At 40.5% G+C, this 19,320-nt stretch overlaps 1 protein-coding gene across 2 annotated transcripts; it reads left to right on the plus strand.

Moving 5' to 3' along the window:
* Positions 1–237: 237 nt before the first annotated feature.
* On the plus strand, positions 238–19,053 carry LOC124291926. Of its 2 annotated transcripts, none has more exons than XM_046728998.1 (3): positions 238–794; positions 12,823–12,954; positions 18,273–19,053. In XM_046728998.1, exons 1-3 carry the CDS (start codon positions 464–466, stop codon positions 18,524–18,526), a joined length of 717 nt encoding a protein of 238 aa, XP_046584954.1. In that variant the 5' UTR covers positions 238–463; the 3' UTR covers positions 18,527–19,053. The 2 variants fall into 2 exon arrangements, with proteins under 2 accessions (XP_046584954.1, XP_046584955.1); XM_046728999.1 differs by lacking the exon at positions 238–794 and adding an exon at positions 7,445–7,686.
* Positions 19,054–19,320: the final 267 nt, after the last annotated feature.

The raw sequence follows: 19,320 nt of genomic DNA on the forward strand, positions 1-19,320 counted from the left end.
TCCGTTCTGGAAACGAATAAAGTGTCAACGCTTGACAACAAATGCTAGCCCTTCAGTCTAACTATAATATGTTGAGAATCAACTTCTCTAAAGCGGCCATAGCAGCACTGATCCATAATATTTTGGAACGATATCATAGGACTAAACATGGTTCTTTGTTGTTCTCGTATTGACAGTATTGACCGACTTCCTCTGAAGGCACATTTATCCCCACGGATGCTACATCCGTCAGCCTTGACGTCCTATTGACTCTTCTCTTCACGATCTGATGCATTTATAAACCTACCTGCTCGTGAGCTTGTAACTCGTCATTTCTCTTTAGATTGTGTGAACTGTAAGTGATTGGTACTGCCGGAATCGATGTTCAGATGCATTGTGTCTTTAACAAGTGACGTTTACACAGCATCCAGACTTCTGTAAATACTTCGGATACCTGGTTTTACCAACGTTTGGACATAAAAATATGAAGGCTGTGTTTCTTGTGACTTGTATCACTATATGTTTATCACGCTCATTCACAAGTACCTTTTGTGTGGAATGTGACAATGTCCGGCTCACGCCATTACCAGAATTTGATAACTTGCATGTGAATCAGAATCTGATGTGGAATAACCAAGATTTACTCATACTGGAATGCGTGAGTAAGTGTTTCTTTGACCGTCGCTGCCACAGTGTCCAGATAGACAGGAACACTGGTGGGTGTACAGGTCATGCTACAGCCTTATCCACCCCTGACAAGATCTACCCTCCCGCCACAGCGCGACAGGGTTCCCGAGTCTACCTACTTCCGAGAGGTAAATACATATATATATGTAACAAATATTGGTCAAAATACACTAGTCACCTTTTGATGTGGAAGGCATGACAGTTCCACATATAGTGTATGGAACAGAGGAACAGAGTGAAGCTGATCCATGGCAATATCGAAAATCTCTATGAAGCACACCAGAATATCCCGAAAATGGATTATATGTACTAGAATCTAATGAAGATATACCGATGCCAATAATGGTTGTCACCCCCTTCAAAGTCTTGAATTGGAGAGGGTGTGTGTGTGGGGTGGTGGAAGGGTGTAGGGAGGGGTCGACAACCATTATTGGCATCAGTATATTTTAAGCATAATAAACATTGTCGAATATGTTTGGACTTCCATATAATATCCATGTTGGTGTTAATAGATAATATGCCGTGCTAGAATTGGTTAGACGGTCCAGGTTAGAACTGGTATTCCGGGACTGGGTTACTAATTAGTACGTAGCCTTTAAGAAATCCGTTCATATGTTTATCATGTCTAGCAGGGGTAAAATATAAAACGAGTTTGTATTTATAAATCCTTATAACATTTTGGAAATGACTTAAGACGTTACGCGCTTAATGGGTTTTTTTATACTTGTTGAGACAAACAGATTTTACTGTATTGGACTTAATTGTGAAATCAGTAAATGATTTTTACAAAAGTCATTGAACTGCTTTCAAGAGCGAAAATTGAAAACAATCGGAAACTGTCGTAAGGTATTAAAAAATCAAACAATATAAATGGCTACACGTACAGCTGTCAATCAACGTCGGGCTTTGCGATAATTTTACTTTGTCGAAAGTGACGTTGTTTTGATGGGTTTTTATAATCATGTGAAACTTTGGAGATTTGGTTATGTCGTCATAACACAGAGAGAACGGCCACACATCTGTACAAACAAACCCATTTTATCCTAAACGAATTGAAACACGCGCCGCACAAATAATTAGAACGTATCCGCCAGTGTGTCTCATTACATATCTGATCGAAATATACTGACATACACTACATTCATTTGTTCTGTATCATTCCGAGCATAGGTTTAATTAGCAGATAAAGCTTGTTTTAAAACACAGGCTAGAATCGATATTTAAAATCCTGTCGGTAAAACTATTGTCTGAAAATGACAAAACATGTCTTCTTCCATGACGTCAAGAAAAGTTTTAAAGCTGCAACTGTACTTCCAGACATAGGACCCGTTAAGATCCGGGTCAGAATTGATCTTCAGTAACCCATGCTTGTCCTAAAAGGCGACTAATGGGATCCGGTTGTCAGGCTCGTTTACTATGATGACATATGCCATCGGTTCCCAATTGCGTAGATCGATGCTTATGCTGTTGATCACTGGATTGTTTAGTTCAGACTCGATTTTTGAGCATATTTGACATTCAGATGTTACCAACGTTGTTGCATGGAGCTGAGATATGGGGTTTCCAGGCCTCGCCAGAGGTGCAAACCGTTTACGGTTCTAAACTAGCGAGTGCATATAGTGAGTGCATTAAGTGAGTCTAAACTTTTGATGTGTAGTATATATTCCTTGCGTTAAAGAAAAAACACAGATTTCTTGTACTGAAAAAACACGCCCTTAAGACAGTGAATTATATTCATTTTAATGTTGAATGTTCGACTGGCGCTCCAGTCACAAAAGCTGATGTAACGTGAGATATAATTTCCTGCGCTTGCCCCACTTCGAACAAGTGTGGTGACATAGGTTTGATAGCCACATGTCGGACAATTGGGAAGTTAGTTACGCCTATATATTGGGCAATGTAACCTCAACGTTACCTCAACGTAACGACTGACGTTTAACTGTGGAGCCACCAATGCCCAACACGGATGAAGGCTCAGTCAGAACTCTTGGATCCGTCAAGCATTTAAACAAATCGTCAACGCAAAATTATATATTAAAAAAACCAAACGACTTGACCATCCCTAGAAACAGATTCCTTACAGTACATATGGCAAAACAGTAGACTCTGAAAATTGTATAAATAGATTTGAATGACAACTTGGTCTTCTTGTATTGTCACACATTATTTCGATGGTATACAGAAATTAGAGATTAATGTAGATTATAGATTAGATTAGATTATAATGTTATCTCTGTGTTACGAGACACTATTAATAAAGAGGAGAGATTTGTTCCATGTACGTCGTTTCATTCTTTTAACGTTCATTCTTATTATATTGCCACATTAAACGTTTTCATAAATAGTACGCATATATTGTTTGATGATTTGATTTAAGTAAACGCAAACGAATGTAGCGTGAAACAAACAACAAAGAAATGTTATACAATTAACAAGTGTAATATAAACTGAGGCAGGTTACAAATCAAATCACTTCAAGTTATTGCAAATCAATTAGAACGGTACAAAATAGAGTAGCAGTGCAAATGCAACAGCAGTACAAAATATATTGACAGTGGAACATCAATGGTGATAATAGTTACTTTGCAGCAAGAGGTTAGGCTGGTGAAAATAACGATCATCACTGACTGCTGGTCCTGATGTAAGGTGAGAAAAGATCTCCTGCGCTTGCCCCACTTATATTGAAATATATGGGATCTTTTTCATTGCAAAGAATTGTAATAGTCTTACATTGGATAGAACCGTCAGGGGTGTATTTTGGGTATATAAGTACGTATGTGTGTGCGTGTGTGTGTGAGTGTGTCTGTGCGTGCGTGTGTGAAGTGGCTCCTTACTCTGGTGTAATTATTCATTCTGCAATGCTATTCTCGCTGGTTTACTATTCTCGCGGTAAACACGTTTTCTGCCGAAATCGCCGCTGCGCGACACTTACCGGTTGTTTACATCACCGACTGGTAACTATAGGAAGTGGCCCAAGTCTGTGAGTAATCAAAATTTTGCAGTGTCACGAATATTGGGGATTTTATACCAACTTGGGCATATCATTACTTTTTCCGCCCTTTCCGGCAGGATTGCTCTTACATACACCCAATAACGTTAATTCCTGGTAATAAAGCGAGAATGGGAGAAGCCTCGTTTCGTCAATGGCGGATGGCATTGTTTATCACCGGGCTCACGAGTGGTAATTCACCTGATGGATCTGGAAGCTGATAGATGTTGATGATAGAGGAGAAGGCCCTTCATTTAAAAACAACAAGCATGCATACAATAAGAATTGTTTGTGTTATTTTTTCATCCGATATCCGTAAGTACCGCGAGAATAGGAAACGCCTTCCTACATGTTGTCTTGATTATAGATGCTATTGTAATTGTAGTGTAAATAGGGTGGTGGGGTAGCCTAGTGGTTAAAGCGTTGGCTCGTCACGCCGAAGACCCAGGTTCGAATCCCCACATGGGTACAATGTGTGAAGCCCATTTCTGGAGTCCCCCGCCGTGATATTGCTGGAATATTGCTAAAAGCGGCGTAAAACCAAACTCAGTCAGTCAGTGTAGTGTAAATATCTAGTATCTCGAATGTTGTTCCTGAACAAGCAACGATCTAGTTCAACCAACTGACGCTTTACTTGCAGACAAAAGAGCGTGACCTTCATCTGCCACTGATTCAGGACGAATAACAAGAATAATACTGACAGGATTGCTGAGTGCGTTAATGTACCTTGTATGTTATCATGAAGCAGCTAAAGGGCAGATCATATCAAGTATCCAGAGACAATAATACCCCAAGCAATGTTATGTTTCAAGAATTGTAATAGTCTGACATTAGATAGAATCTTTAGAAGTGTATTTACAGTATATACACGTGTGTGTGTGTGTGTGTGTGTGTGTGTGTGTGTGTGTGTGTGTGTGTGTGTGTGTGTGTGTGTGTGTGTGTGTGTGTTTTGTTGCTTAAATATAGTAGATATTAATATGTTGTTACTAGGGGAGGCATAAGAATACTCACACCACATGACATTTTTCTGTTAAATACTATATAAGCAGGGGTATAATTTGTCCTTTTGGCAGAGATTTTATGAATGTGGAAAGGGTTTTGTCGCTTCAATTTATCTGTATATATTCAGGAATATTCAACCCCGAAGCCCTTCCTGATCTTGTGATATGATCACAACTTGGATATGTTGGATATGACCGGGACATGGTTTCAACCATCAGCCATTGATGAACCCGCAATCATTCACACAGTGGCTATTGGAATTAAATCAAAATTGACATTTTGGTGTGAAAATTTGATTTAACCCTCTTTAACCCTCCCATTGATGAATCACCAGTCACCAACTTCAACTGGACGTAAACTTGCCTCACATTTAAACAAGCTAGGAGACGGCTATTCTTCTGTATACCGTCATACAAGCGACTGTTCTAGTGATTGTCAATATATATACAGATTGATCAGTGAAACCTACGCGAGAACAGCAACCAGTTAACATGATCTCCTGGGGTAGCTGCTACAACTGTCAGGATCATCACATGAATATGCACGAAGTATTGACGTATTGACCATTGTTAAGTTGAATGTGTTCCCGTGGCTCACCGTTTGACGTGGTAACAGAATTGTCCTATTGTACAAGCCTGGAAACTGTAAATTGAATTTTGTTGTACATGGAAAACGTAATTAGCTGGCGTAACAGCATCTTTTAATTGCAGGACCATGGTAGATTCCATACGTGATCAAGCACTGCGACATTACTGTTAATCAAAGGTATTATTTATGAACACACGGCAATAGGTATCCCGTCGTGATTTAGCAATGAATTACGCCCCCAGTAGCCCATGCCAATAGAGTACACTACACTGTATACCGGCATACCGCGATACACTTTTACATACAGTGCACGGACCAGCTTGGGACCGACTAAAAAGTCCGAATTATACAGTCGTCCGAAGTACACAGATTCTATCACATTTCACAATGTCTGAAAACACTTATTAAATTTCAATTTATCATATATTATCAGCAGAATTAAATTTATGAACTATTTTTCGCAATGTTATTGTAAACAACGATTCTCGGACACCTGCTCGGCAGCGGGTCCACAATAACATTGTCAAAGAGCAAAGTAACGATGTTTCGAGGAATTCATTACATAAATTGAAAAAACTAATGAATAAAAACAACAACGACATTCATAAAAGTTGTCAAACGTACATATAAAATTACTATTTCCATCTTTTTGTGCGATCATGTAATGTAAGTCAAGTCACTGACAAGTGACATCTCGGCTCTCGCCGCCTCAACCTCACGCTCGGACACGATGTTTAATGGGAAAATATATACATGAAGCATTTTTGTCACAGGTCATAGCCTAGCACGATAAGTATTGTTTTATTTTTTCTGCGTACACTGAAACTGGGCGAAAAACAAACAATTTCTGTTATCAATTGTTTATAGTAGAATGTTGTCCTGATGGACACAGATGAAGACAGAGAGAAACAGTTCACACCAGTGGCTATTGAAATTAAATCAAACCTATCATTTTGGTGTGAAAATGTAATTTAACCCTCTAGTGCCCACAATATGAAATTGTGTTGCAAGATCTCATTCAGTCATATCTGAACATCTCTACAATGTTTTTGAAAATATCTCTACAGTTCAGGGATTTACAGTATATATCATATATGATACGTGGGGCACTAGAGGGTTAAAGAAGAATGGTCGACAAAATAAAACGTTATGAAACATGAAAATGGTTGTTATATCATCTCAAGTTGTAAGGCATAAAACACTTGAAATGAGATTTATAAAACAAATACATATAAAATTTGTTATCCCAAGCACAGCATGTATTTTTAGGACCTCATTATGTAGAACATAGGATCTGCTTGTACAGTAGGTGTCACTTACTCTGAAAAAAATCTTAGCTCCCCATACATCGTAATCAGATACCTGTATCGCAATGTATTGGAATACAGTTTATTGGCCAATACACAACAATAGTCCTAAGCGGTGACTAATTGCATCAGGGGTATATCGACGGCTTCGTTCAATGTGCTGTGTTTAACTGGAATATATTTGAAGGGGAATGAATGTTACCTCTTTCTTCCGTGTATAATAAGAACACCTAAAACATAAAGACACACACACACACACACACCATGTACGTTGCAATAAATTCCGACACATGTCTTTAGGTTAAGCATATGACGTTCACTTGTTCTGTCAATGTTCCTGTTTCCGTTCTGGAAACGAATAAAATGTCAACGCTTGACAACAAATGCTAGCCCTTCAGTCTAACTATAATATGTTGAGAATCAACTTCTCTAAAGCGGCCATAAGAGGCCCTGATCCATAATATTTTGGAACGATATCATAGGACTAAACATGGTTCTTTGTTGTTCTCGTATTGACAGTATTGACTGATTTCCTCTGAAGGCACATTTATCCCCACGGATGCTACATCCGTCAGCCTTGACGTCCTCTTGACTCTTCTCTTCACGATCTGATGTATTTATAAACCTACCTGCTCGTGAGCTTGTTACTCGTCATTTCTCTTTAGATTGTGTGAACTGTAACTGATTGATACTGCTGGAATCGATGTTCAGGTGCATTGTGTCTTTAACAAGTGACGTTTACACAGTATCCAGACTTCTGTAAATACATCGGATACCTGGCTTCACGAACGTTTGGACATACAAATATGAAGGCTGTGTTTCTTGTGACTTGTATCACTATATGTTTATCACGCTTATTCACAAGTACCTTTTGTGTGGAATGCAATGTCCGGCTCACGCCATTACCAGAATTTGATAACTTGCATGTGAATCAGAATCTGATGTGGAATAACCAAGATTTACTCATACTGGAATGCGTGAGTAAGTGTTTCTTTGACCGTCGCTGCCACAGTGTCCAGATAGACAGGAACACTGGTGGGTGTACAGGTCATGCTACAGCCTTAGCCACCCCTGACAAGATCTACCCTCCCGCCACAGCGCGACAGGGTTCCCGAGTCTACCTGCTGCCGAGAGGTAAATATATATATATATATATATATATATATATATATATATATGTAACAAATATTGGTCAAAATACATTAAGTCACCTTTTGATGGGGAAGGCGTATGGAACAGAGGAACAGAGTGAAGCTGATCCATCGCAATATCCCAAACTCTGTGAAGCACACCAGAATATCCCGAAAATGGATTGTATGTACTAGAATCTAATGAAAATATTTTTAAGCATAATAAACATTGTCGAATATGTTTGGACATCCTTATCATATCCATGTTGGTGCTCATAGATAATATACCGTGTTAGACTTGGTTAGACGATCCGGGTTAGAATTGGTATTCCGGGACTAGGTTACTAATTAGTACGTAGCCTTTATGAAATCCGTTCATATGTTTATCGTGTCTAGCAGGGGTAAAACCTAAAACGAGTTTGTATTTATATCCGCAATCCGTATAACATCTTGGAAATGACACTTAAGACGTTACGCGCTTAATGGGTTTTTATACTTGTTGAGACAAACAGATTTTACTGTATAGAACTTAATTATGAAATCAGTAAATAACATAGATTCTATGAACATTTTTACAAAAGTCATTGAATTGCTTTCAAGAGCAATCAAAATTGAAAACAAACGAAACTGTCGTAATGTATTTAAAAAATCAAACAAACTAAATGGCTACACGTACAGCTGCCAATCAACGTCAGGCTTTGCGATAATTTTACTTCGTCGAAATTGACGTTGTTGTTTTGTCTAGTTTTTATAATTATATGAAGCTTTGGAGACTTGGTTATGTCGTCATAACACAATAAGAACGGCAACACATCTGTACAAACAAACCCATTTTATCCTAAACGAATTCAAATTATTATTATATATTACACCTATAATTAGAAAGTATCTGCCAGTGTGTCTCATTACATCTAATCGAAATATACTGACATACCCTACATTTAATTAGCAGATAAAGCTTGTTTTAAAACACAGGCTAGAATCGATATTTAAAATCCTGTCGGTAAAACTATCGTCTGAAAATGACAAAAAAACATGTCTTCTTCCATGACATCGAGAACCGTTTTAAAGCTGCAATTGTACTTCCGGACATAGAACCCGTGAAGATCCGGGTCAGAATTGATCTTCAGTTACCCATGCTTGTCCTAAAAGGCGACTATTTGGATCGGGTGGTCAGGCTCGCTGACTTGGATGACACATGCCATCGGTTCCCAATAGCGTAGATCGATGCTCATGATGTTGATCACTGGATTGCTTAGTCCAGACTCGATTATTTCCAGACCACCGCCATATAGCTGGAATATTGCTGAGTGCCAAATACGTCTGAAGTTCAAGAATATTTCCTCATATGCTTTCTTAGTTCAAAGTAATTGTTACAAAATGTGAAATATGTAATTCATGTTTCAGCTTCTTCCGAGGCATTACCTCAATTTCCTATTTTATAATGAGAGTTTGTAGAAATACTTAGAAATTCTGAACTGATGTTTTCTCTGACAAACCTTATTGAATTACAGGCTTTTATTGTACCATTGTAGCAGGTGGTTTGAGTGGTGAGTGAGTGAGTGAGTTTAGTTTTACGCCCCATTTAGCAAAATTCCAGTAATATCACTGCGGGGAAACCAGCAATGGGCTTCACACATTGTACCCATGTGGGGAATCGAACCCGGGTCTTCGGCGTGACGAGCAAACGCTTTAACCACTAGGCTACCCCACCGCGTGGTTTGAAATGACAACAGTAATATACTGAACCGCCAAAGAAACGCAAGTTGATTTAGAAATGTCAATATTTCTGAATCTGTGGAACAAACAATCTTAACACTACGAAAAAACAACAGACAAGTGATTGTTGAAGAAATGAGTCGTGATCTCTGGTGAAAACAACACTCAAGTGTACTGTAAAAGCATATGTTATCACTCCACCCTCACACACCAAAAATGTCACGAAACAGTGTGTCAATCAGTAGCGCGTGTGACCACCATTGGCTGCAATGCAGGCAGCACAACGACGTCTCATCGAGTCAACAAGTGTCTGAAAGAAGGCTTGGGGAATTTGATTCCATTCCCTGACCAATATGGCTTCCAAATCTCTAAGGTTTTGAGCTTGAGCAGCTGTCTGTATCCGTCTACCAATTTCATCCCACACATGCTCGATTGGTGCCATATCCGGGGACAGAGAGGGCCAGGGCAGTACAGCAATGTTGTTCCCTCAGAGGAAGTCCATAGAGACCCGTGCAGTGTGAGAACGAGCATTGTCCTGCTGGAACGTCTGGAGCTGAGGTTGGGCCTGGAAGAGCGGTACAACGTGGTGTTGAAAGACCTGGTCTCTGTAGACTACAGCAGTCACACGTTGACGAAACACGTGTAAACGTGTTCTGTGGTGGTAGCTGAAGCCACGCCATACCATGAGTCTTCCACCTCCCCAGCGGTTAGCTTCCACAACACAACAGTTGGCGTAACGTTCATTACGTCGTCTCCATACACGTAATCGGCCATCGGCGTGGGACAAGTTGAATCTGGACTCATCAGAAAACAACACTTGTTGCCATTGTTGACGTCGCCAACGCTGGTGTTGTTGCGCCCACTGTAAACGATTTTGGCGGTGACGTTGCGTCAGAATCGGTCCGACGTAAGGACGGCGACATCTGATCCCTGCTGCCCTCAGACGACGACGAACAGTGTCTGCAGAGATGTGACGTTGTGGCCCTTTGAATGGTTGCAGCTGTCTGTGTTGCTCGTTGCTGTCAGTAATATTAAGAATGACTACCTCTCCATCCCGCACTGGGCATGACTGACTGACAACCAAAATACTTGTTCAAGGTTGCTCTTTACAAATTGCATGGAGCAGAGGTTCGTCGGTATGTTCACATTTACGTGATTACTTACCCGTGAAACATTATCACCAACTACCCTGCAGTAAGGCTGAATACCATCCTATCTTTTATTCAGTAGATAGTGTGTGTTATACTATGACTTACATGCTGCAGGACCGATATCGAACGTGCACTCTTCTATTGGTTTCTCATACCCGTCGATGCTAAATTATAACAGGAACGGTACACTAGTTAGCAGGTGTTATTAATCGATAGATATAGATATTTGTCTGGCTGAATCATTCTGGCTCTAACAAAATAAATAAAAACAAAAGGTTGCGAAAGAAAATTGGAATTATTGATAGTAAACAGTAGAAACAGGGTATTATGAAGAAAATATTTGAGTGTTCTATAAACCGTTAATACTTATTCAAATATCGAAATACAGTCGGGCCGGCTCTTTCAACGTCTTCAACGGTTGATCGAAGGTTCTTTGATCAGGCTTATTACATCCAATGCCTTTGTCAAGCATTCATGGTAGACATAGGACGGAAACATACTAACTTTTCCACATCAATGACGAAAGAACGTCTGCTGCTATTCCCTGTTTTGACAATATGTTCTCACGATTTTTCAGGTGAATAATTGACTTGCCTTCGCATGTGTCTGTGACGGGTACCTGCGATTGAGCACTTCGCTCCCTTTTTTGCGAACACCGGGTATCATTGCTTTTGTATAGGGATTAGTTAACACATACTCATGATGTTATCTGAATCGCACAATGGCAATAGAAGAGATGAGAGATTTCTTATGATAATGTAAAGTGTATTTGTTAAATGCAACATGCCAACACCATGAAATACTCAAGATAAACTGATTTAATAATGAATAATTTCCTCACGTATAATGAGCTATGAGTGAGTGAGTGAGTTAAAATTTGAAGTCACATCGGCTGTATGTCAGCCATATCGTGATTTTGAAAGTTGTAAATTTATAAATGTATACATGAAATATAAGCAAACTTATATACTTACCTATCTGCAAAGGACAATAAAATAACTAGTCTATCACAGATTTATACTTAAATCTAGCATATAACCATAAAGCACAATATTTAAAGTTTAACGGTACAATATAAAAATGGTCTATAGATTGCCAACAACTGAAGGTAGATCACCATACTATGGACCACGGGGACATACAGTACATTTGCTTCCTGCATGGACCCAAGCTGGATTTACACCATTCTTTCAGCTGTCAGAAATTTGGACAAATCTAGCCATACATTGAAAGAACATATATTCTACGATTAAAAAGGTGATAAGTTTAAATTTACTTTAAATGTTTTTGGACTTACCTATAATGAGCTATAGTTTATATTACAGACGTCTTGCATTTAATTTCGCAAACCAATAATATGCGGGGATTTGCCAAAATGATACTCGTGGCCGAAAGAACGTCAGTTATGCGCCATGCATTGAAAGAGACATCAAGCGACCAGGGGGAGATTACTCTAAACACCATCTACGGGAGACCCATCATACTTAATCTGTCATAACTCAAAGCGATGGCCAAGCCGGTTTATTTTAACTGGAATACGTGTATTCACATTGTGGAGTGAAGGGTTGAAGGAAGAAAGAAGGAAAAGGATCAAATCACAATAAATTTTGAAGGTAGTGGAGTTTTATATGTTACAGCAGTCCAGTGATTCCAACATTATGAAATTCAAAAACGAAGTACAGAAGTTTGGCGTTTTAAATGAGAAGTACAAATCTTTGTAAGGGACTACCAATTAGCCGCAAAGCGTTAAGTTAACATCAGTCTGATATTTGCAAATATCTAAGGTATGCATTACACAAAGACATTATCTATTTTCACACAGACTGACATCCTGCACTGGGATATGAAAGGGGTTCCCACGTAGCTGCAAAAGATTTTACAGCGCGCCAAAGGCGCTATGCGTTGCAAGAGACCTCTAGCGACCAAAGGGAGTGAGTGAGTTTAGTTTTACGCCGCACTAGCAATATTCCAGCTATACGGCGGCAGTTTGTAAATAATCGAGTCTGGACCAAACAAGTGATCAACAGCATAAGCATCGTTCTACGCTACTGGTATATGATGACATGTGTCGACCAAGTCAGCGAGCCTAACCACCCGATGCCGTCTTACGACAAGCATGGGTTACTGAAGATCAATTCTAAACCAGATCTTCACGGGTTCTGGGGATCAAAAGAAGATTACTCGCAACAGGGTGTTAGTGTCATGGCATTTGATTCTTTAGGGAAAAGTGACAGCACATAAATGTTTACTTTGTTGTTGTGTCTTTTCAGCCGCCCACTTCATAGGTAGTGCCTGTACCAGTGATGGCGACTGTCATGTGGCGACCTCTGTGTGCAATGATGGAGTGTGCACCTGTCAGATTGGGCTCTGGTTTTCCCCCTCACAACAGGCCTGTGTCACAGGTAGTTAGAACCTTCTTTTAGCACAATTAACTGACCCTGCTTGTCGGGTTAGAACTCTTACATTTGACAGATTTACACGCACGTGCATTATCAAACACAGCACACTCTACCATGCATTCACATCCTGCTCAAACTCTAGACATCCATATCACATCCAACACGCTCTCATCATCACATCCAGTACTCACATGATTTTACCAAACACTCTCACATTAACACATTCCAACATCTTCACACCAACCCTGACACCAATGCACTTAACATCCCAACACCGTCACTCATCTTCACTCTGATCCGTTTTACTCCAAGAGTTCTTTCCACCTCGTTGGGGACTGATAAAAGTATTTCTCCAAATATTTAATTAACAGGTCTTCCTTCCACGAGTACGAATAGCTTCACCTAACCGTGTCGTGTAGCGAATTGGCGCCAGTATACAGCATGCAGTGTATTGTTGCCCTGTACCGTATAAACAACCAACACTAAACATTAAATATTCAAAAGCCCCATTCAAAGTTACAGCTGCCCTATTCGTCCGCCGAGGTTACTTCATCCTAAGAGCGTGAAAATTAGTATCTTCAAAATACGTTTGTGAACTTGGCACGGTCTACAGGAGAAGTATAAGCACCGAGTGCATCACGAGGTGTCTGCTGGAGTTTATATAAACATCACCTCCTCCAAAGGATATTGGTGTGGTTTAACTCATAAAGGCCGTATTATATGTCTTTGATAAGGTCGTCGACGACAAAATAAACGCTGGCGTTATGAAGGCGCAACTTCATCTGCTTCTTCAAATGCAACTTCAACTTCACAAATGTTAACGCCTACTTTTCCGCAAATAATTCACGGCAGCCATGTTGAGAAACGTGTTTACTCACATTACTCAGTAATTTAACACATTTTGTGTCATTTTTTAAAAATAAGAACAGAATCAGTTTTTAGAATTGTATTGATGTACCAAAGCCAAATGAAAAGTAAAATATCAGAAAACAATAGTTACGTCAAGAAACGTGTTACCCTGGCAATCACCGTGACATACACCGTTACAGAAATGTGCCACTTTACGGTAAATACGACATTGTTTATAATGTCGGGTTTGACAAAGTTTCATTTCCAATACTTCGGACAACATAAGTGATTCTAAACAAAACACGAACGTAAGTCTGTTCTTAAGCCGTCATTGGTTTGTGGTGTTCACATGTCAAGCAGCATGGCAAGTATAATTGATATTTCCACAGTACCAGACAATGGTTATTGTGTGTTCATACCACTTAAAAATATATGACGCAAATAGGAAAAGCGAGGTGGTGATAACAGCTTCTTCTTGCTAAAATCTGTACATATACTATTGCTTACAATGAATAATTGAACCTCAGTTTCCTTGAATCAATGTTCACACAAAGGGGACCAAAATCAATGTTAACAATTTAACTGTCCATTTGAAAGCGCTGACAACACTTCTTCTATCGGATTCCAAGACAAAACTATTTCGAGCATGGCCTCAAGCTATCGGCGCAATGGTGCAACAACAATGCCAACCAGCATGTTGCACATGTTGTAAGCGACCATCTGAGGCAGCGTTAGTGTACTGCCATGACCCACTGTTTCTATAAACCTTTAATCTATAGTATATGTGTGGAATGAAATGGTGAGACATCTACGATAGGACCAGAACCAGTCGGTAACGCCTGTATTTAGGGAGTGTCGCTTTCACGCCATGTATGTATTTTGTCAACGAACATTGTGTAGATCGATGCTGAAGATGTCAATCACTGGGTTGGGCGAGCCTCGATTCTTTACAAGCTACCGCCATATAGCTGGGATATCGTCGAGTGCTACTTTCACTACAAACAAAGAAACAAGCCTTAATAAGCACATATATTTATCACACCAGCCTGGTTTACAATCCTTACCAAATTCACGTATTCCCAAATTGCTTAATGGTGAGAAAAACGGCTTTTAAGTATGGTGAATGTGAATTGGTTGAAGTATTCTTACACTTCAGTTTGAATCAATTAAGAGTCCGTTTTACGATATATAATATGTTTTTCTTCTCTTGAAGAGGAAAAACGTGTAATGATTGCGTTGTTATACAAATAATAGAATTCAAACTCACTCGTTTTATTCTTAATTCTTAGTATATATACTCTCCAAAAAAAAAATGCATCATGAAAATAGCAATTTCATGTGACAAAACAAAAGGTTTTGCTCTATTTTTTGAGTCCTATGGTGTTTATGTTTTGAAACATCACAACAAAACGCACCATCCGTAAAATACCCGTATTGAACAGCATGATTGTCAATTTCGGCGTGTAGTGTCACAGAATACACAATTCACATGCAATGCACGTGAAAGTTGGGGATCAGATAGTCTCAGTGGTGGGTATAAAAGGTTGATCGCTGTCTGTCGATTATTCACTGTATTTGGAATATTGTTGACGAACGCAAAATGCCACGTCTAAGTGAGGCCGACCGTCATATCGCCATTGGTTTGCTTGAAGCTGGCCAGTCTCAACGTGCAGTTGCCCGACGCATGAATATTCACCAAAGCACCATTTCACGGCTCTGGGAGAGGCAGAATGCGGTAGCAGATGCCCCTCGTAGTGGGCGACCTCGAGCGACCACTGCGGCGTAGGATCGCTACATCCGGGTACATCACCTGCGTCATCGAACAGCTACAGCGACCAGTACCGCTCGACAAATACCCGGACTGCACAGACCGTCAGGAACAGGTTGAAAGAGGCTGGTTTACGTGCCAGAAGACCTTATTTTGGCCCTGTACTTCGACAACAACATCGTCGACATCGAGTTCAATGGTGCACCAACGTTCACGCCTGGAACCTACCGAATTGGCGTAGAATCTGGTTCAGTGATGAATCACGATTTCTATTGGAACGACGCGATTGAAGAATGCGGGTGTACAGACGTCGACGTGAACGTTTCGCCGACGCTTGCGTTCCCCAGGTGGACAGATTCGGCCGGGGCAGTGTTATGATGTGGGGAGCGATCACCTGCCGTAGGAGAAGTGATTTGGTGATGATCCAGGGCAACATGGCAGCTCAACGGTACTGTGACGATATCCTACGCCCACACCTCCTTCCAATCATTGATCGCCAGAGGGAGTTGTTTCAACAGGACAATGCCAGGCCCCACACAGCACGTCACACTAGAGACTTCCTCCAGAACCACAACATCAATGTGCTCCCCCCCTGGCCCTCAAGATCACCGGACAGACGACGGTGCGCGACGCCATTACCCTCAGCCCCAGACATTTCAGCAACTCGCACAGGCACTACAGGCAGAGTGGGCTGCGATTGGGCAACACGAGATTCTGAGACTTATTTGTTCGCTGCCGAGGCGATGCCGTGCAGTTCTGGATGCCCACGGTGGTCACACGAGGTATTGACTTCAGCGCCACTAAACGTCTCCATGTGACACTCAAACTGACTTTCCTCGAGTTGGTGCAAAAGACGGATATGTCTGCATTCCCAGTGTGCAATTTCGCTATATTTCATTGACTCATCAAGCCTACAAGATGTTTCAAAATAAACATAAAAATACAGTTGATATTCCTATATGCATTTCTGTTTTGGGAGAGTATATTATTAGGAACAGTAAGGAATCATGAAAGGTAACTATTAAAACCAACAAGGCCTAGATTTTCGAAGCTCTCTTAGTGCTAAGATAGTCGTAAGTTAATGTTAATGGATAGCACTTACGACTATCTTAGCGCTAAGAGAGCTTCGTAAATCTAGCCCCAAGGACTTAACCAAAGATAGGCTTTGACGGCAAACATACAGTTTTCCCAGAAAGTATTGAGAAAATCTTTTTTTCCTTATACTGATGATAGAGTCTTAAAATAGGTGTTACATTGTGGAGTAAGGTACTCAATATGGGAGGCAACTCTTGTACGCTTAAGAATGAACTTTACTACATCAAGAGTTATCTCCCCTGGTGTAGCAGACGGCCTCCTTTGTTGACATGGCAGATTTGACAGAAGAACAGAAACGAAAGCTGGTTCTTGATCATTTTAAAAGGGGCGTGACTAATGCGAAAGACCTAGTTGGTAGACATGACATTCCTCTGTCTACAGTATACAGAACTTTGAAGAATATTCAGTCAGGAGTTGTGACTGAGCACAAGACAGGGGCAGTAAGGCCAAGGAAGTTCAGTACTACGGATCGTCAGCGACTTTGACAAACTTTGGACAAAAGATACCGTGAAATCTATATACCAACGCCCAAAACATAGCCCGATATTTCACATGTGGTGTAGGATATTATCACACCGTTGTGTATTTTCACTGGAGATTTGACGAAGGAACGACATGTTGACATCTTAAATGATCACCTCCTTCTTATGGCCCGAACACTGTATGAAGATAACTAGATTTTCCAACATGATAACGACCCAATACACACTGCGGGCTACACATAACAGTGGTTGTCGGACGAAAATGTTATAGTTTATAAACATACATTAGATATTTGCCTAAACGACTTTCTCAATAATTTCTGGGAATACTAAATCATGCAAGAACGTTTACGCCTGCCCGCGCTCGATATTCTGCACGTGCATCAAGCAATAGCTCCACTGTTGCAACTGTTGTCCAGTTGGGACAATTTCAAGGGAGGTCGATTATCATCTGTGGATTATTGATTTTGTCGGTTATTAATGCTGTTTATCAGTTGTGAGTTACATAATTTATTTCATTATTCAATATATTATGAACAAGCGATGAGTTGGAAACGCGCAGTGTGTCTCTAGGCTTTCCTTAAAACCTGGCGGAAGTCAGTACGCACTGGCCAATTGGTCAAATATCACAATATGTGATTAGCAGACAACAAACCCAAACAAGGTCAAAATGATGACGATCGACTCCGGCCAGAAAGTCCCATGTCAGCGACCATAGTGCAGAATCCATTGATCCAAAACCAGACTCTTCGAAATCGAATTCGTACGGCGATTCCTAGGTTCGTCAAATCTTCAGAGGATTTCACAATTCAAGAGACGTCATTAATATACTACAGGATATTCGCACCCTAGTCTTAGTGTGACTCATATAATATTTATCGATAAATGTACTGACAGTATTTGTTGTGCTCCTGGGTATATTTGCCTGTTCATGTGTCACAGAATATACAATCTTTACTGACAAAGGACTTACATTCTTTATTCCAATCCATAATGAATTAGGGCTTTAGTTCGTGAAGTTCGCTTTGAGATGTCTTTCCCTCGTGAATAAAGTGAATAATGTAGTTCGAATGTGTGAGTCTGTGTGATAGGTAATATGATATTGATATCTGTTATTTATTCCACAGAATGTTCCACCTTGGGACCCGGCCTTGTCCGCTATGCTGGACACGCAATTTGGGGTCATGACTTGGAAGAGATTCCCTCAATGGAAGACAGTGATTGCCAACAGCTCTGTAGCAACAACACCTGCTTCAGCGTCGACTATGAACCGAGTACCAAGCGTTGTTTCCTAGCTTCGGTGACGTTTCTCTCAGTTGATCCAGGATCTCGTGGTGTTCACGGCAACTGGGTGTACTATCAACGTAACTGTGCGTCGTAAGCCTTGTGTCCTTAGTCAGCAGGGGCGGTGGGGTAGCCCAGTGGTTAAAGCGTGCGCCCGTCACGCCGAAGACCCGGGTTCGATTCCCCACATGGGTACATTGTGTCAAGCCCATATGTCAGCTGTATTTGTCTTGATAAATAAAAAAGAACAAAACACTTTTGACACAAAAAACACATCAGACAGACTCACTCACTCACTCCAGAAAGAACTGTTCCTTCAAACAATATCGTGAAGAAATGGAATCAGGGGGAGATAACAAAGAGATCAACTGAGTGTTTCTTCGCTGACACGAAGTTAACAACGCATGCTGTGGGTGTTAAGCAACATCTGTAAATATACCATTTGTGCTCAATAAGAGCGACTAAGCCCATTCTATGATTAAATGAAATATGTATTCCAGTAGAGGCAATTGTACGATTCCGTTTATACAGTGAGGAACTATGTGTAGAACTAATTGTCTGATCGGCATTCTAGAAGTTGGTGACTAAAAAATGAAACATACAACTTTATGGACGACAACTTCTTATTTATTGCATAGAGCGACGTTTCGGTTTAGAGTGAGTGAGTGAGGTTGTTTTTTTTTACGCCGCACTCAGCAATATCCCAGCTATATGGCGGCGGTCTGTAAATAATCGAGTCTGGACCAGACAATCCTGTGATCAACAGCATGAGCATCGATCTGCGCAATTGGGAACCGATGACATGTGTCAACCAAGTCAGCGAGCCTGACCACCCGATCCCGTTAGTCGCCTCTTACGACAAGCATAGTCGCCTTTTATGGCAAGCACATG

Source organism: Haliotis rubra, unplaced genomic scaffold (assembly GCF_003918875.1).
Source record: "Haliotis rubra isolate DU_JTF1 unplaced genomic scaffold, ASM391887v1 Scf502, whole genome shotgun sequence".
Taxonomy (NCBI): Eukaryota; Metazoa; Mollusca; class Gastropoda; order Lepetellida; family Haliotidae; genus Haliotis; species Haliotis rubra.